Source organism: Drosophila mauritiana, chromosome 2R, assembly GCF_004382145.1.
Source record: "Drosophila mauritiana strain mau12 chromosome 2R, ASM438214v1, whole genome shotgun sequence".
NCBI classification, from domain to species: domain Eukaryota; kingdom Metazoa; phylum Arthropoda; class Insecta; order Diptera; family Drosophilidae; genus Drosophila; species Drosophila mauritiana.
In genome coordinates, this window is record NC_046668.1 from 22,159,430 (window position 1) to 22,178,288 (window position 18,859).

The 18,859-nt window shown below is 47.4% G+C and overlaps 5 protein-coding genes across 11 annotated transcripts; 2 read left to right on the plus strand and 3 right to left on the minus strand.

Annotated features, from left to right (window-relative positions):
• Positions 1 to 335: 335 nt before the first annotated feature.
• On the minus strand, positions 336 to 3,570 carry LOC117136781 (TAR DNA-binding protein 43). 6 transcript variants are annotated; one of them, XM_033297833.1, is made up of 7 exons: positions 3,247 to 3,568; positions 2,226 to 2,477; positions 1,856 to 2,166; positions 1,594 to 1,798; positions 910 to 1,538; positions 713 to 850; positions 336 to 641 (listed from the first exon to the last, which is right to left on the minus strand). In XM_033297833.1, the coding sequence occupies exons 2-7, from the start codon at positions 2,464 to 2,466 to the stop codon at positions 570 to 572; spliced, it is 1,596 nt and encodes a 531-aa protein (XP_033153724.1). In that variant the 5' UTR covers positions 2,467 to 2,477; positions 3,247 to 3,568; the 3' UTR covers positions 336 to 569. The 6 variants fall into 6 exon arrangements, 5 of the variants coding, with proteins under 5 accessions (XP_033153724.1, XP_033153725.1, XP_033153726.1 ...); XM_033297834.1 differs by having other exon boundaries at positions 2,226 to 2,480; XM_033297835.1 differs by having other exon boundaries at positions 2,226 to 2,480; positions 3,476 to 3,556.
• Positions 3,571 to 3,949: 379 nt separating this feature from the next.
• On the minus strand, positions 3,950 to 6,361 carry LOC117136381 (ceramide phosphoethanolamine synthase). 2 transcript variants are annotated; one of them, XM_033297272.1, is made up of 2 exons: positions 6,109 to 6,361; positions 3,950 to 5,393 (listed from the first exon to the last, which is right to left on the minus strand). In XM_033297272.1, exon 2 carries the CDS (start codon positions 5,331 to 5,333, stop codon positions 4,158 to 4,160), a length of 1,176 nt encoding a protein of 391 aa, XP_033153163.1. In that variant the 5' UTR covers positions 5,334 to 5,393; positions 6,109 to 6,361; the 3' UTR covers positions 3,950 to 4,157. The 2 variants fall into 2 exon arrangements, with proteins under 2 accessions (XP_033153163.1, XP_033153164.1); XM_033297273.1 differs by lacking the exon at positions 6,109 to 6,361 and adding an exon at positions 5,584 to 6,008.
• Positions 6,362 to 6,414: 53 nt separating this feature from the next.
• Positions 6,415 to 7,677, plus strand: LOC117136384 (NADH dehydrogenase [ubiquinone] 1 alpha subcomplex assembly factor 3). Its single transcript, XM_033297276.1, has 3 exons — positions 6,415 to 6,772; positions 7,210 to 7,408; positions 7,462 to 7,677. Exons 1-3 carry the CDS (start codon positions 6,522 to 6,524, stop codon positions 7,600 to 7,602), a joined length of 591 nt encoding a protein of 196 aa, XP_033153167.1. The 5' UTR covers positions 6,415 to 6,521; the 3' UTR covers positions 7,603 to 7,677.
• Positions 7,669 to 9,618, minus strand: LOC117136382 (trifunctional enzyme subunit beta, mitochondrial). The gene is made up of 4 exons (XM_033297274.1): positions 9,483 to 9,618; positions 9,074 to 9,233; positions 8,841 to 9,015; positions 7,669 to 8,785 (listed from the first exon to the last, which is right to left on the minus strand). Exons 1-4 carry the CDS (start codon positions 9,544 to 9,546, stop codon positions 7,775 to 7,777), a joined length of 1,410 nt encoding a protein of 469 aa, XP_033153165.1. The 5' UTR covers positions 9,547 to 9,618; the 3' UTR covers positions 7,669 to 7,774.
• A 1,615-nt stretch (positions 9,619 to 11,233) lies between these two features.
• On the plus strand, positions 11,234 to 18,373 carry LOC117136719 (transcription factor Ken). Its single transcript, XM_033297744.1, has 3 exons — positions 11,234 to 11,824; positions 15,867 to 16,036; positions 16,093 to 18,373. The coding sequence occupies exons 1-3, from the start codon at positions 11,816 to 11,818 to the stop codon at positions 17,711 to 17,713; spliced, it is 1,800 nt and encodes a 599-aa protein (XP_033153635.1). The 5' UTR covers positions 11,234 to 11,815; the 3' UTR covers positions 17,714 to 18,373.
• Positions 18,374 to 18,859: the final 486 nt, after the last annotated feature.

Below are 18,859 nucleotides of genomic sequence, written 5' to 3' on the forward strand. Positions count from 1 at the left end.
TAAGAGATAAGTTTCCAAGACGGGGAGTTTTCTTTACAGGAATATATTCAAATATCATCGTTTATTCAATTCACAATCCCATAGATCCCATTCAAATGAAATAATTCACTTTATACTAATATGCTTCTGCATTCTTTATTTGTTGAAATTAATGTACATGTTAAAAAAATTCTCCTCTAAAAGGAGGCTGTGCCAATTCGTTTAGATGTCTTAAAAAAAACTTTGTTATATTATAAATTCTCCGCAGATCCAGCATTATAAGTGCACACAATCCTTATAAGTAAACTTTCCTAGCGTAAGCCAAAATATATTTAATAAACAAAATACAAAACAAATTCTATAATTCAGAGCTTTTTACTGAGCTTTGGCGCAGAATTTATTTCGAAGTGTGTTTTATAAATTGTGTTATTAGCCATCCAGTGTCATCTTGTTTACAATTATCAAAATATCTATTACATATTAAATACAATTCTTAACTGGTTTGTATGTGGAATACATATATGTAAATTTAAGTAAGCTACAGAGGTGTTGGTTATCATTAGCCACATTATTGGGTGGCTGGCACCGCCTTAAAGAAAGTTTGACTTCTCCGCGGTGTTTTGAGATCCGCTGCTCTGGTTCGACCAACCGGTGTTCCCATTCTGGAATGGAATAGAATAGAATTTGGCTGAGATGCAGGTCTTTTTAGGGGGTTGCAGTGTTTGACTCTAACCTGTGACTCCGAGTTGTCGGTCTTTATTCCGTTGGCGACCGGATTGTTGTTCGGGTTATTCGGCCCCTTCCGTCCACCAAAGTTGTTCGCGTTGTTGTGGCCCCCGTTCTGAGCCATCCAGGATAGAAAATTGCCGCCCTGCGGAGCAAGTGAGAGAGTTTTTTGTTTGAAACAATGATAGAGGAGTGGAGGCTTGCCTGCTGGTCCTGGTTTTGGTTCTGCAGCTGGTTGCCGACCAGGCTCCACTGGTTCAAGGCGGCAGCGACCAGTGCGGGATTGATGGGCAATGAGTTTAGATTGAGCATTGACTGGTTGCTCATGTTCTGGCCCTGGTTGGAGGAGCTCGAGCCCTGCGAGTTGATGCCCAGCGCCTGCAGGTTGGGCATGTCCAGGTGGCCACGGTTCATCCAGCCGTTGCTGCCGCCCACGTTGCCGTTATGCGGCTGGTTCATCCCGTGAAAATTCGACTGGCGACTGTTGTACTGGCTGCCGCCGTCCTGGCGGTTCGCGTTCCCGCCACTGGAGTGATTGCCGCCATTGTTGTGGTAGCCCCCGCCCGAGTTCCCGCCGTAATTGTTGCCACCCATGCCGTAGCCGGCGGTGCCAATGTTGTGATTATTGGGCACAATTGCGTTCTCACCGCCGTGAGCATTGTGTTGGTTATTACCTCGGTGGTGTCCGTTGCGGCCGGGATTCATGTGGTTACCCTGTGGGTGGTATGAGTGCATGCCAAAGCTGTTGGCAGAGTTGTAGTTGTAGCTCTGGACCTGCTGGTTTCTGTTCTGCTCGGCCTTTGGGGCAGCATTCGACACATGGACCGAAACGCCTGCGGAAAGTGTCTCATTAATTCACTGATTCTTCTCCACGCGGCAGTGACTCACCCTTGATAATGTGATCCTCTCCGCACAGGGACTGTGCCACGTCGGGGTCGAGGAAGGTTACAAAGCTAAAGGCCCTGAAGGGCCGGGGAATGAACACATCAGTGACCTCGCCAAACTTGGAGAAATACTCGCGCAAGTCGTCCGAGTTTATGTCCTCGGTGCAGCGGCCCACGAACACCTTGCAAGGCACCTGGTGGCCCATGCCCTATGAGAATAGGAGGATTAGCATGCGTAAAATTTGAGGGCAAACAAGAGGACTCACCTTCGAGTTGGGCACCTTAACCTCGCACCAGCGACCGTCGATCAGATGGCGATTGGTGAGCACGCGCATCTGGGCATCGTAAGAGCCGAAGCGCACGAACCCGAAGCCCTTGGACTGGCCCGACTTGGTGTCCTTCTTGATCTGGGCCATCAGCACCTCGCCGTAGGTCTCGAAGTACTCACGCAAGCTCTCCTCGGTGGTCTTCCACGGCAAGCCGAGCACGATGAGATCAGTGCAGCGCAGACGGGTCTCGATGCGCTTGGTCTTGGCAGTTGAGTTCTCCAAGTTATCGTCGCTCTTGCGCTTGTTCTCTGCGGGGGATTACAGAATTATCTGGGGCTCACCAGGGAGTCATACAACTCGAACTTACCCTTGGGGAAGACGCAAAAGTAGGCGTACTCGCCCCAGCCGGACTCCACGCTGGGCGGAAACAGTCTGCCCTCGTTGGAGCGAACTCCGCGCACAGCCTTCGTGTCCAGGTTGCGGTACTTCAGACCGCAGGATCCAGGGAACTGCGCCTGCAGTGTGGACAGCAGCAGAGTGCCATCCTCCTCAGCCGGCAGCTCGATGGGCTCGTCGCCCTCCTCCTCCGACACTTGGACGAAATCCATTTCCTAGAAGGCTGCTAGAAACGAGAGGGGATTAAAGAACTCTATCGCCGCAGGGGCTCACACTTCGCTCTAGAAATGATCCACCATGTCATTCAGTCAACGGAAGCATCCCACATATTCTGCATCGCTGCATTCATGAATGCACTCACTCAGTTCATCCGTTCTATTCAGATGCATCCCAAAGTACAATATCCAACACAAAAAGGTTGCCCCGAACCACTCTATACACACATTGCTCGTGGGACCAAGCCAAAACAAAAAGGATCCTGCACACTAGGTTTATCTACTGAAAACGACAAATAAACAATGTTCCTATCTCTTCTAAATTCTCTGATATAATAAACTAAGTATTGCAAACATATTAACATATTAATAGCGTTAATGTTTAGGCGTTTATTTACGTTATTATTAGTTAAAAATTCTCTGATTCAGACGATTCTAATGCCCACCATTAGCTAGCTCCCTATTCTACGTGCATTTAGTTAATAAACAAATGAAGAGTGCCCAATCCTAAGTTTACAATGTATGGCATATGTTTTGAACTACTCAAGAATACAGATATTTCGCCCACTTAATACGAGTAAACTGACTGAATTGGAAAATCAATGAATGAAAGCCCCATAAATTGAACATATCCAATCCTGGCGTCTGTGTGTGAGTGCAAGTGTTGGCACACACACACACACACACGCACACAAACGCAATCGTCGAGGGGAGGACAAAATGTGTAGACGGAGGCAGTTTGGCGGTCCTAAAAGATGGTTACACAACAATTCTTACACTATTGACAGGGATTAGTTGGTTGCTGTAATTTCTGACTGCGTATGGCAAGTAGATATAGATTTCTGATCCCAGTTCTCAGATCGCACGCTCTCTCACACGAATTCGATTCACACCCAGGCAAAATCAGGTATTCACTGTACGTTCCACGCTCGGTTCTTTACACAACACACGCTTCGATGCACAACCACTTTCAATCGGTGCGAAAAAGGAATCAGGTAATATTTACAATTGACATCTCAACAAATTTTCAACAGACGAGTAAAGCATTTCTCCTCGCTTTCCGTTTTGATTTTCTTTTTCTTTGTATGTATCGCCTGACGTATGTGCAGTGTGGCCGAACGGGGCTAGTGGGAAATACCAGCCGGCGGGTGAATATACTAAAAGTGTTATGGGCTATTATTTTGAATTAAAACACTGCATTGTCGCAAATATTTTAATAGCCTCTTTATTAAGCCATATGAGCGTTGATTGCCATTATGAATATATATACAATATATTACATCAGAATATGGTAATTATATTGGCTTTTGGTACTGTCGTATAAAATACTAAAACTTGCAGTGCTACCCATCAGCTATCATAAGTAACTTGGCAGCATTGCGTATCGTGTTCATTTGAAATTGCGAAACACAAAACTTTATAAATAAATCCAATCGAAATTAGCTCGGGATGGAAATGCGTACCATTAAAACAGCAAGACTTTATTAATCAATAACATTTATTATTTACAGCTGAAGGAGTTTCGATTGCTCTTGCAGACCGCGCTTGAATGACAAAATGCATTAGTTGGTTTCGAAATATTAATGATTGGCTAACAATTATGATACATTATTTATACACAATTAAAAAAGGCATCGCTGATTTGCACTACACAAATATTATTGTATTTTCTCGTAATATTAGTAAAATCACAGTGAAATATTACTGCACGCCGTAGAGTTGAAAATGTAGTTCTGGGCCTCCAGAATGTGCATTTCAGTTAAACATATAGCAACTAACAGGATAATGTAACCGCTGTACCGGATCGCGCGCAGGAAGTCCCACAGCTTGTCGCAGAAGATGCTCAGCAGGACGCAGTGCAGCAGGGCGTGCACGTTGACGATGCGCCACATCCAGGCGACGCAGAAGAACCAGGTCGACTTGAACACGTAGTCCTGGCAATGCGACTGGCTGCCGCTCACGTCCTCGCGCTCCAGCATGTTCTGGTAGACGGCAATGTAGCGATTCCACGCCGTCGAGCTCAGCAGCAGCTGGCCCGTGAAGCTGATCACGTTCTTGGCCACCTTGCGCGTGGTGGCCTTCATCTTCGGTATCATCATGGTGGGCTCCGGCAGCTTGGAGTCGCTCATGGGTATGATCGAGTAGCCCCTCCGCGGTGGATTGTTCTTCAGGTAAAAGAATATGCCTAGCAGCAGCGCAATGCAGCCGAGTCCGTCGCACAGGCCGTCCACATAGTAGCCGGAGGTGCCGATCTCCGAGCGCTCGCCGCGTATGTGCTTGCGCACGCGCGCCACATGCCCGTCCAGGTCGTCCAGGAAGGTGCGGATCTGGAAGAGCAGCACGCCCAGCCGCCGATAGCCCAGGCTGTCCGAGGCCACCAGTTTGCCCGCCAGACAGGCCACGCCCACGTGGAAAAACGATATCATGTTGGGCGTGATGAACGTGGAGCGCGAGAAGCCGATCACGATGTCGAACATGGTGGCCAGCGGGGCGAACAGGTAGTGGTTGGTGTGGTCCAGCAGAATGGCCTTCACGGTCACATGGCAAAGCGGGTTTATATCACAGGATATCCAGGTGTGGTCCTCGTAGGACGGCTGCCGGTCGCCGGCGGTGGGGAGTTTCGTACTGGTGCTGCTGCTACTGATGCTGCTGCTGCTGCTACCACCGATGCTGCCGGACCCGGACTCCGAGGTGGACGGACCCACGACGGAGGCGGGCAGCGAGACATTCGTATGGTAGTTGCGCTCGATGGCGTAGTTGTGGATGCGCAGGTAGAGCTCCACGTCCATGAAAACGTAGAAGATGATCAGCAGGAACAGCAGGGTGAGCAGGATCTTGCTGATCTGCGAACTGGGTCCGATCATGGTGACACTTTGAGGTAGCGCTTAACACTAAGTTCTTATCGGGCTGATTTCAGGGCGCAGCTGTGGGGCGGAAAGAGGAGAAGCTGATCAATATGGTGTATCGAAGCGAAGTAGTTGTCAAGATAAGCCGCGCACGGCATAAAAAGTGTGGTAAGCAACATGCAGGGTTTTGAAATCCCTTCCTGAAGTTCTGAATTCGTATGTGCGACCATAATAATTCTCGGCTATCAAAGAGTGAAAGCTAACTAACCACTGGCAATGCGTTCTTATCGAAGGGTTTTTGGGAACTTTGGGGAGCGAGCGCAGTGACGAAAGCGGCGGGGGGAACAGAGCAATATGGTCAGGTACTGGTACTGGATGACTAAATCAGCCCACTTGGGCACCCACACATACACACACACCCCCCACCTCAGCCCGCCCGACCGACACAGCGCACTATCTGCTCCAACTGGCGCACTATCTGCAGGTATTTGCGGAAGCTTTTGGCGAGGCACTGGGAATTATAGGCGCTATTAGTAACCTTTTAACTGCCAATGCCGATTAACGGGGCTTCTAATTGGCTGCAGGAGTGTGCGTGCACGCAGCAATCCATCACACACACCACACACACACACGCCCATTGGGTGTGCGTGTGTTGGTGGAGGGGTGCCCCTGATAAGTGGGCATATGGTAATGGAGCCATTTATGGGCTGGAATTGGCGATCGAAGAGGTATAGGTGATATGGGTGATATGGGTGGTAGCTGCGGCCATTGCGTTGGGGGAATTTGCACTCACCGCCTTTCTGAATCATTGCAAACGAATATAGACTGTATCAAAACATTGCAGTATTTATTACTGCGATGGGGTAATGCGAGCAACTTGTTGGAGTTGCAGCCTGCAGACACTGTGGCACTTAGACGTAGTCAACAACAGCACATAGATAGATAGTTATTGCTAAAACACACGGATAAATGTAAAAGTTTATGTTAATTGTTCGTAAATTTCGTAAATTAATGACCGACCAGTGTGGCCAGCGCCGCGGGAAATAACGTGCACCAGCGATGGCATCCAGCGCTATCGATAACATTTCGTCCCGCGCGCTTTGGGCACCTCCGGTCACTCTGGCCGGTTAAACTTTTCAACTTCAGTCTATTTTGATAGTTTTAAATTGTTGTGATAGCCGTTAATTACTTTTCTAACACAAGACCATGATTGCGCGCACCCTGCGAACGGTGGGCCGGCAAGGTCGCAACCTCCTGCTGCCGCACATCAACGCCTGTCGCCCGCTTCACGCGATTCCGGCCAACTTCAGCAAGGCCTACGACCACGACGGGAAGACAAAAGTCACCATCTTCAACACCGAGACGGATCTGGGACTCATGGTCACCGGCTACAGCCAGTACGGCTTCCGGCTCAACAACGACATGGTCCTCATTGGCCCCATCTCCGTGTTCCCCAGGTTGGTGGCCTTCGACGGATGCAGTGGCTCGACCAATTATGTAAACAAGTGCATGTGGTTTATGCCATGGCACTCTAATGATCCTAGAATCCCAGCCTGAGTTTAGTAAACAGAACTCAAGGATTTATTGAGAAAAGTAAAAGAGAATGATTTCTTCATTTAAAGTTTCATACAAAAAAAAGTTGATGTAAAAACCACCAATAGTTGTTAAAGGCGTTTTGGATATTGATTTAAATTTTAATTATTTCAATAACTTCTTACCTCTTATAGCGTCTATTTTGAATTAAATTAATTAATTTTGTTTTACGATTAAAAAATATTTTGTAACGGTCATTTGACAAAGAATGGTTTTTAATAGTGATATTGTTTATAAGTATTAAAATGTCATAAGTAACTATCTGAAGCAAAAGCTTAATTTTATGCATTGGTACTTACAGATCGGTTCTGTCCTGGAACGTCAACAGCTTCGAGGACATCAACGAGGACAGCCTCAGCCTCTTCCCCACCCTGGAGCCAAAGATCGACGTGCTAATCATTGGCATTGGCGACCAAGCACCGCCGCCAGCTCTTTCCAAAAGGATCATCGAGTTCATGAAGAAGTACAAGATAAACGTAGAAATCCTGCGCACGGAGCAGGTAGGTACCTCCACTCCCCGATTAATTTCCGTACTGAAACGCACTCTTTGCAGGCATGTGCCACATTCAACTTCCTGAATGCCGAGAACCGAATGGTGGCCTGCGCCCTGATACCCCCGATGCACCTGTCATACAACGAGAACGACATTTTGCAAGCGAAGCTGCGGAAGAAGGAGCTCTACGAGACCGAATAGGATTAGTTAGACACATCTAATGATTGTTTGAAAGGCTGGTGCTCTGTTAGAAATTAAACTGTTTTGTAAAATTCAGATTTCTTTATTCGTATAGACGTAGTTGTAAAGTGTATAAAAGCTAGCAATCTCGCAGTCAAACTGCACTCTCCTCCTTGTCGATTAATTGGCGATTTCAGTCGGCGGTGGCGCCCGGATAGCGCTCAATGAGCATAGCCACGCCCTGTCCACCGGCCGCGCAGGCCGCGACCACTCCCAGCTTGCCATCCTCGCGCACCAGGCGGTTGGCCGTGTGCATGCATAGGCGGACTCCTGTGGCGGCGAAGGGGTGGCCGATGGACAGGGAACCGCCCCAGTTGTTCCACTTGGACAGGTCGGGGGTGCCGACCTTCTCGTTCAGGCCCAAGTACGTCTTGCAGAACCAGTCGGAGTCCAGGGCCTTCAGATTGGCCACGATCTGTCCGGCGAACGCCTCGTGGATCTCCCACGAGTCAATGTCCTTCAGCGTGAGCCCAGCCTTCTTGAGCAGCTTGGGAATTCCGTAGGCGGGTCCCAGCAGCAGCTGGTTGACGGGATCCTGCGACACGTACAGGAAGTCGCGCAGATAGGCCTTGGGCTTCAGGCCCAGCTGCTTGGCCTTCTCCTCGGTCATGATAATGCAAGCAGAGGCTCCGTCTGTGAGGAAGGAGGCGTTGGCTGCTGTCACAGTGCCGTAGGGCTTCACGAAGGCGGGCCTCAGCTTGGCCAGGCTCTCGGGGCTGGACACGCGGATGCCGTTGTCCTTGTCCACGATCTGGTCCACTCCGGACACTTTGAAGGGAACCAGATCGGTGAAGTAGCCCTTCTCCTGGGCCTCCTTGGCCAGTGTGTGGGATCGCAGGGCGTACTCGTCCTGCTCGCTGCGGGATACGTTGAAGGCGGATGCCAAGCGATCGGCCGAGTGTCCCATGGTCTCGCCGGAGGAGAACTCCGCAACGGCGGGCAGCTCGGGGGCCAGGAAGTCTGGCCTGAAGGTGGACAGCAGGGCCAGCCGCTGGCCCAGGGTCTTGGCCTTGTTAGCTTTCAGAAGCAGAGAGCGCATCTTGCGCGAGTGGCGAATGGGCACATCGGACATGAACTCCACGCCGCCGGCCACGATGACATCGTAGGTATTGGTGGCTATCAGACCCATGCCCGTGGTAATGGCCTGTAATGCATGGGCTTAGATTCAAACTCCAAGAAACTTTGAACAAGGCTCTTACCGCATTGGAGCTGATGCAGGCCATGGTGACGGTGTGGGCGGGTGTCTTGTTGCTGAATCCAGCGGCCAAAGCTGCCTCCCTGGCGATGTTGGAGGTCTTCACCTCCTGGATGACGCTGCCGTACACGATGTAGTCGATGAGCTCCTTGTCCAGGCGGTTCTTTTGCAGCAACGACCTGTTGAATGGAACGGTGTGAGCTAATACTCCAAGGATACTGGGGTTTGTGAACCTACAAAAGCGAGTGCCTGGCCAGTTCGTGGGGCATCAGCTTGGAGTAGGTGGTTCCGGATGTCAGGAAGGGTGTGCGGACTCCATCTACGAGCACGATATTCTGGCCGTTCTTCTGCTTCGGTTGTGGATTCGCCACAGCGGCCGATAGAGTGCGGCATTGAACTGAAAAAGGGTTCCGGATTCGGGATTATCCTTAGCACTCTCGTTTCGCGTTATTTTTAATCATGATGTACCCACAGATTATCTCTGCCCCGCAAGACGTCACTGCGAATTCGAGTTTGGACTTTGGCCCTTTCAGATTCAATCGGCTGCTGCTGCCACAAATCGTTATTAATTATCAGAGCCAAAGTCCAACCGGTGCAGCCCGTGTCTGTAATGGGGTCTACTAGAACACCTGCGCTATTAACTCACCTTTCCTGGAGACATTCAACAGGTTGAAGGCGTTACCCTTGCGGCAGACATTTTGAAGGCTCATCTTGCGAAAGTTTTCGGATTTCTTTTCTCGCTTTTCTCACTGTTGCGACTGCAGCTGTTTGGCTAGTGATGAACAAGAACGCCGGATCGCGGCTAGCTATCGGTTATCGAAAGCTGCTGCATGAAAAGCTTTCGAATTGAAAATACCCTTTCTGAAGATCTTACTCGTAGATCAGAAAGCATGACAGCTTGTTAAGTTCGGAATATCTTTATTTTAAATTTTTTATATATGTATTTCTTGGTTATATTTGAATATACAGTTCAAAATATTTCACCATTCACCTTCATATAAATGTATGCAACGCAATCTGGGAGTCTCATAAAGGGATAGATTTCTCCAATGACCTTGATCTTGATTATCCTATTAAGCGTGCTGTTTACGATGTCCATCTGCGCTCCCATTCGTCACCTAAAGCCTGTATACCCTTTCCCACAATGGAAGAACATTAAACGTGACCTTGGACCACAATGCAAGTGATAACTGTAGCAGGCAACTAGCTGTATGCAAATGGGCGAAAGAAAGGATTACTTCCAAAGGTCATTCTTGCAATCCTGTAGAATTTTAAATCTTATGTACATCCCAATTTCTAAATTTAAACTTTAAATAGATTATAAATAAAATGCAGGTCGTTTTGGAACCATTGTTAGTTCCTCAATGATTTGCATACAAATTTGTTTCACTGATTGCCTTTAGAGCCTACGAAAGAAATTAGGTTCAAGGACGAATTTAATGGTTTCCTATAATGGGATAGTAAAGGGTAGGATGCAAATTTAGGCGGCGGGCATTTCAAATGAGCGATCGTTAAGGACGCACAAAGGAAGCAAATGATGGAAGGATGGCGGCTTATTGGGGATCAAGGTGAAATTTCTTTAACATGCCAGTAAAATTAATGTTGGAAAACAAGCATTCGTACATACATACATACATATGTGGTACGCAAACTGAGCATTAATATTTTCTAGCCTTTTTGTAAAAGACCATTCATAGTGGTTCACAGAAGACAAAATTTGTGTGCATCAGTATATTAAATATATATATATTTTTTTAAATTATTTTATTCAAGTTGAAACAAGTTTTTTATTTCAGTAGTAAAACATAATTGAAAGCTCACATTTTGGAGTGAAATGACCAAAGCTCCATCTCCGCGAGAGACAGTTACAGTGGGTGAACAAAGTATATTAACAGGTGAAATGATCTCCATAATCGCTGGCTCACTGCAAGGAACCGTTATTGTTGTTGTTGCTGGTCGGTGGGCGGTGGCGGTGACGTCATCAGTAGGAAGCAATCAGAACCCGGACCAGGACACACCAGTGGCACTGAAGCTTCCTTCACTCAAATTTTGCTTTCGTTCGGCGATGGGCTGGATGTGGATGGTGGTGTTGGTCGGAGTCGGTGTTGGTGTTGTGGGCGCGGATTTTAAAATGTTCTCTGCTAACTTCTTGATCATCAGCACAGATCTTGTTGTAGATTTTATCGATAATAGAAATTGTATTTTTATTGACTTTGTCTTTTTACCCTTTAGCTGTTATTAAACTAATGATTGGACGAACATAAATAATTAATTACAAGGTAGCTTAGTAGACTTAGAGAATGCTTTTCTATTATCGATATCGGTATCGTTATCGATATATCTGCCGAGCAGCGCGCCGCAGCGATCGTAATTTATTTCCCGATCCCGCACAGTCAAAAAAAAAGGCTCCGAGTGAACGGACGTGCGCGCGCGCAAACTGAAAGTGTAAGCACAAGCAGAGCGAAGCAAAGCAAGGCAAAAGCAGAAGCTGAAATCGAAAATCGAGAGAGAGGCAAGAGATCGGATTCTCCGTACCGCTCGCACTCGCAGTCGCGCTCGCGCCAGAAAAAGTTTTACCAATCAAGTTTTTTATTTCGCAATAAAACAAAAAGAAAAAACAAAACTTCAACCTAGTTAAAGTTAATGTTGCCGTTGTAGTTGTAGTTGTGCCGTTGTAGTGAACTTTAGTGAGTGTGTGTGTGCTTGTGCGAGATTACCAGTGTGTTGGTGGATATTTCTTGCGTTGCGTCGCATAAGAAGCAGAAGAGGCAGCAGGAAAAGCCAAAGAGAAATTTTAAAATCTGCTCCTGTGAAAATATAAACAAACCATGGTCAATGAAATCGAAAGTTTTCACTGAGCAAGCAGCCAGCAGTAGATGGCCCATCGCAGGGATTAGGCGATCAGAACAGAAAGTGCGCAAGTGAATAGCAGTGACTATATTCATCCTGGGATTAACCAACTGCTGAACAACCAACTTAATGAAAGAGGTGAGTCCGCCGTTCGGCAGCAAGCTTTTCCCCGAGATTTTCATCATCTTTGGGCATTGCAACATCGCTGAGATAGATAAAAGTCGGGGTTGGGGTTTTGGGTCTGCGATACGTGTGTGTGGCTTGTGGCTCTTTGTGCACCTAAGCACACAAAGCAGCCAAGGTCAGAAACTAACTTAATAGTGGTAGAGAAAACAGAAAACAGAAAAGCAGAAAACTGAAAACATTCCAAGCTCGGTTTGGATCGCATCGCATCGTATCGTATGGTATCGTATCCAAAACTTTGCCTCGAAGCTTCGGTTCGTGGCGATCCAATCTTCGTCGTCATGAACATCATTAGCACTGCAACAACAACTGAACCCCAGAGGAACAACAACAACTGGAGACAAGAAAGGCTTAGTGACCTTCATCGCGTGCTTTTGTCTGCGTAATACCGTCCGTGTATTGGTGTGCTCGTATGCATGTCATGGAATTTGAAGACACATATCTGCGTACATATGTACGTACATTGGCGCACGCACTCGACCAACTTAACTGCTTTCCAATAAGAGTGAAGGTGAAAAAGCACAGACACACTCACACACATGCATACGGTTACACGATCGCGCAGATGTTACAAAATATGCTGTTAGCAAAGCCAGGGGCGTGGGTTTCCCAACGCGAGGGGGGTTTTATTTTAAAGGCGCGTGGGAGGGGGGAAAACTTAGAAAGGCTATTGTGAGGAGATCTTTGATTTCCCCGTTCAGTTCGCCTTATCTGACAAATACATATTTTAAAACGTAGATCCGTCGACGGCGTCCACAAAACTAGCGCATTGTAAACCCCTCACGGGCCCCTTTCCTATCTTTCTCCGTATCGCCCAGCTTATGGAGTTATGCAATTCAAATTTGGGTCACTTTTACGAGTGTAGCATTTACAACAAGTACGAAAGACAGCGACTGCGACGGCGACTCTTTGCCATTTTCCCTCGCTTCTTTTCGGATCAGCAAGTCAGAGAGCTTTCGTGAAAGGGGAAAGGGGCAGTGGCAGCGCGGGAGAGAGCGGGAAAGGAAGAGAATGCGAGTGCGATGGAGCGACAGAGACAGAGAGGGCAGGAAAACGAGTTTGAACGCGCGCTCCGCTCCCTTTAACTTTTTACCTTTACGCGAGCTTATAATACTTTCAAAACCCCGCGTAGCTTTCTCTTTTGAGGCCTTCGATCGGATAAGATCCGTGCGATTCCAGTTCCATTTCGAGTTCCAGTTCCCCTTTCCCTCTCCTCCCCGCGCTCCTGCTTCCGTTCCCTTGCCATTCTCTTCCACTTGGAAATAGACACATGTGCTTTACATTCGTAAACACTCACGCAATCTGCACACTCGCACACCAACACACCCATACACCGACATCACAATGCGCAGGGGAAAGAGTAATTGTAAAACTACATTTACATTACATGGGAACGATGACGACGACAAAAATCGGAAAGTGTGGAAATATACAAACGATTGCGTTCTCCGTCTGTATGTCGCTATGTGTGTTTCGTTGTTTAGCTTTATACCCCGATCGTTGGACATACAGACACACATACACAGCATAGAGAGGAGAAAAGCTTTTTGTGAAAGGTGATTTTATGCGCGCATTGTGAGTTAGCGCGTTTTGTTTTCGTATCGCCCTCCCCTCGACCCTCCTCCATGTCCGCCTTGTCCCTTTCATTCTCATTTCCAGTTTGCAAAAGTGTGCGTGCGAATGTGTGAGTCTCGCGAAGAGAGCGGAGAAATGTTGGGAAATACACAAATATACATACGTACATACATACATGCGGATCCCTATGGCGTCTTCCATTTAAGGAATTATTACCATGAACTTTCACCTTTTGATTGCCTTAAATGCTGTAACGATCTTTAGTCATGCTCTGCTCGCAAGCAGATTCAGATTCGATTGCGAAATCCGCCGAGAAACTTGTAGAAAGTGAATGGCCCTGATTCGTGGAAGCATTAAGTATACAAGCGCACACACTCATAGATACATGCATATATACATATGTATGTTCTGTCAATACCGCCTTGGAATTTATCTAGCGTTAGAATGAGCACACCAGATCCCCCCTTTCCTGCCCGTGCCCCTCCCCCGCCACTCACTCCAGTGGCAGTGCAAAAAGCGAAAAATAAAAGATCCATGCTCAGCTTTCGCTTGCCATTCCCAAGCCAAATACAACATTCCCATTTCCATTCTCTTGCTCTCCGCCAAGCCAGTCATTCAAGTTTTATTGAAAGTGAACGTTTCGTTCGTCTCCATGCAAAAGGAGTGGTGGAGCCAGGGGTCTGGAGCGGGGATCGGTGGGGAGAAGCAGCAGAGCGTAACAAAAAGCAAGACTATCTTTCCGAAGTTTTTCGTTTTTTCCGTTTTCGAGATCTGCTGCTGCTGAACTTTAGCTTCGCTTTTTGGTTTATTACTTTTCGTGGGGCCATGCAGACACTCACTCACACTCGCGCAGCCGAAAAGAGCTTACAAGCCATGCTCTTGCACAATACAATAATGGTGGCCCCCCAGCAAACGCACACCCTTGCAAAAGCCCCGCTGCACTACACTTACACGCACACGCGACAGACCTTACACAGATACAGTCCGCTACACAGAAAGAAAGGGCAGCCGATGTTACACATTTTACATCATTTCCATTTATGTATCTTCTTTTGGCTAGAAAGTAGTTTACTTAACTGCTCTTCAACCTTACAAAAGCTGAATTTAACGTTTTAATGCTACCATTTTGATCCACATGTAAATGATCCATCAAATTTGAATGGCACATTCACCTGCATGTTAATATACACAATAGCATGGCATGATGCCACATTTTTCTGCCTGTGCACAACGACACAATTGCACAGGCCAGCGAATTTCAGTGTAACAATTTCATCGCATAAAAGACACAGCAACAACAACAACAGCACATCACAGCGGGAAAGCTTTTTTGTAGGCAACACCATTACCACAAACATCAACACGATGGAGCTCTATGAAGTGAAGCTTTCATCTTTTCCAACAAAGCACACACACACACACATGTATGACGATTGTGGGTTGCAGTATTACAAAAACACCAAGTACAGAAAAACCTAAAAACCTGATTAGTAAACATTTACTATTGCTGTATGGGAAGTTTGTTAATGCCAGCACACACACACACACTTACGATCGCATGCTGAAATTGCAGTAATGTGTCGCACTATACCGTTATGGAAAGCACTTTCCAATCTCTTTCCACGATCCTTTTTCTAACAACGAGCACTGTTCGCCTGTGTGCGTGCATGACACAATCGCTGGAAAGTGGAAGAGAGAAGGGGCATAGAGAGAGGCCGGGGGGGAGAAAGAGAGGGCGACACAGGCGGTGAAAGGCGGATTGTGTAATACCAAAGCAAAAAGATGCAGACTTCCCATTCCACAACTTTCTATTTCACTGGCCCCACTTTTACTACATGCTCCACATACATTCGTTAATAATTTCATGAAGTAGTCATACAGTTTAACTTCTATAGCTCGAACTTCCGTACGTCGGTCGTAAAGCAGCGGCTCATAACTCATTGATCGCCCATTATCTTTTGAAATTACTTAACTTTGGGAACTTTAACTTCACACTTTCTAAACATCACTAATGGTTCTAGTTTTTGTGGAAAATAGCTCACAGCTCATTGCTCGAAACCGCCTGAATGTGTTGATTAAATTGTTACTATCAAAGCTCTTCGCATGAGAACAATCGAACCATAAACAATTTCAGAATTTCTGTACCAAACAACTACTGATAACGTTTTCATAATATTACTTGTCCTAGGTCAAGATTGCGTATTGGGAAATGGAATATTACGTATACGTACGAATTAGTACTTTATTTGGGTGATTGCGCCTCAGAATTTGAGCAAGTTTTTCCAAGTAATACAATTGAGTAGAGCTAGAGAATTTGTTCTGCAGTTCATGTGGGACTCTTGGCAATTTGACACCCATGATCTGGGGCAAAGAAATAGCAGAAATCTAACGATACCCGACATACTTGCTCTTCCACTTGCAGTTTCAAAGAATGTTGATGTTGCAATACAGCAAGCATGGCGAGTGCATACTCAAAGAAATCGGAGCAGCCTTCAGAGGGGAGCACCCGGCGGACCTGACCATCGTCTGCGAGAACAAAGTGAAGCTGCACGCCCACAAGTTGGTCCTGGCGGCCGCCAGTCCGTTGATAAGGTAATATACACGAAACACATCCTCAGCACTAAACTAATGCGTCGTTTGTACCGTAGGAACCTGCTGGAGGACACCCACTTGAGCGACTGCTCCACCACCGTATACTTTCCGGACGTGAATGCCACCTACTTCAAGTTCCTGCTGGACTTCCTGTATTCGGGGCAGACGTGCATTACCTCGCGGGATGTGAACTATCTGCACGACCTGCTGCTGCTGCTGCAGATCAAGTCGGACAGCTGGAAGACCACCGACTCCGCCTATCTGAGCAGCAAGTGCGGCGGCCTGCGGGATCGGGCCGACAGGCGGAAGCAGCAGTACACCAGCCCACAGAATCTGGAGCCGGATCAGACGCTCAAGTACGAGGTGGACAGTGTGGATGAGTCGCGCAACGCCGCGGACTTCTCGTCCGCCTTCAACTCCAACGACAACTGCGAGAATGCGGCCGAGTGTGAGCGGAGTGGTGGCCACAACAACAAGGAGGAGGACGAGGACGACTGCACCCACAAGGACAACAAGAGCGACAAGGACACGGACGAAATTGTAAATCTCTCGAATGCACCGCCCAGCGGCACCAGCGGCAGCAACAGCAACATCAGCGCCAGCAGCAACCACCAGCAGCAACAGCACCACCACCATCACCACCACAACCACAACAATAATAATAACAACAACAACGGCAGCAGCTCAACCATAAATCCCGTCAACCTTTCACTCGACCTTCGGACGAAGAGCGAGAACTCGGCGAGCAGAACCCTGGGATCCGGATCAGACCACAGCGGCATCGACCTGGCAGTGACAGCGAGCGAAAGCACGAAGCGGAAGGGCCTGTTCTTCGACTCGCACAAGGACGTGATGAAGCCGCTGTCCGATGGGTCGGACATCAACAGCTCGCCGGAGAACTATGTGGTGACGCCGCATCGGAAGCGGAGACCCGGATTCCACAACACGCAGAGTGACAACCAGCCGTTCACCTCGTACCCACACAGCTTGCTGGAGGAACTGCGCCTGGCCAAGTCGACGACGTCGCCCATTTCGGGCTTTGGATCGGAAAAGAACATTCTGGCGCACCTGGAGGACGGAGCACTCAATGGGGACACACTGACGCCGGACAGGAAGCATCTGCTGGAAGCGCAGCGCAATCGAGCCCAGAGTCCCGAGATGCCGATGCACTTGGGACCCCAGTTCGTGTACCAATGGCAGTCCAACCAGAACGCAGCCATGTCCGCTATGCCCAATCTGCAGTCGCGACTCTCTAGTCTGTCGCACATCAGCCTGAACCTGGATCATCCGGAGGGACGCAGTGGGTCGGCCTCCGGTTCGGGTGCAAACTTGGCCGGCAGCAACACGCACGCCTCCTCGGTGCGGGAGTATCGATGCGAGTACTGTGGCAAACAGTTCGGCATGTCCTGGAACCTCAAGACCCATCTGCGCGTCCACACCGGCGAGAAGCCGTTCGCCTGCCGCCTCTGCGTGGCCATGTTCAAGCAGAAGGCCCACCTGCTGAAGCATCTGTGCTCGGTTCACCGGAACGTCATCACCACCACCAACGGGGCGGATACTGAGAACCGGTACAGCTGCTGCTTCTGCTCCATGTGCTTCGAGTCGGTACAGGAGCTCGTCCGCCACCTGTCCGGCCACCACAATAACCTGTTGCTGACGAAGAATCTGCGCGAATAGTGTCCCGGGCATCGGCAACCGCATAATCCGAGAGTATCCCATCTGTCCGATCCGATCCAAGTCGATCCGGGGTGATTCGCCGGACGGACAATTGCAAAGAGACCTGAATTTTAAATAGTAGCAGTAGCAGATTTAATTGCCTATTGTATAAATATGTAAAATCTAAATTTAAATCCTAAGATTACGCAACACATTCACGCGACTCCGCTCGTTCATATTTCACGCAACGGCCTGGAGCTCTACATCCGAATCCGCATGATCCTCGATCCACGATCCCCGATCGGAGGCCACTCACGTTGTTTTCTCATTTAAGTTGTATTCGACATCCAATCCCGATTCCAATTCCCCGCAAATGCACCACTACCTACTTACACCCCCTTGCTCTAGACGCCCAATCCAATACTTTTTAAGCGGCTGGTCCATTCAGTGGAGCACCTATTTGTAAGCATATGTCTGTACGAGAGGTATTTTAATTTCTATTGTATTTCCAACTCGTCTTGCATGAACTTCATGGCCCAAACTTGTACCTATACCTACATTTTTGATAGTTTTGATACACTTTTTGTGTTAAGATTTTACGTATTCCCTCCTAAAATCGCCAATTAAAGTGTGTAAATTGTACAGTATAATTCGCAAGCTCGTAATAAAATCAGAAAAGCATTTCCGTTTGTTTATACTCTTTCGATCATTTTTAGAAATATATTTTATTTTAAACCGACGCTGCGTTGTGTGCTATTTTAAGAGGAAGAGTGGGTGGTGTAGCTTCCATTACAGGTTCTTTATTTCCATTCATTCAGGTCAAAATACATTCTATTGTAGTAATATTGTCGCAATTTGTAAAGCTTTATTCAAATTTTGGCGCCCTAGATAGCCGTTATTAACTTGGTATTTTATGGGTATTTTCCAAGTGGCTTAGTATTTTATAAGCCTGAGTTGGCAGCCCAGGTGCCAAAAAGTATGTTTCATTTGTTTTGTATGCTATATAAAATATATATTTATTATATTATTAAATTTGCTATATTTTTAGCAATAATTAAAAGTTTACTTTATCAATTAAACACCATGCGATATAAATCAGTCATTGACGAGTACGTATAGTTAAGAGCATAGAGAGAATTAGCAAATTACCCGAACTTAGCAGCAAAT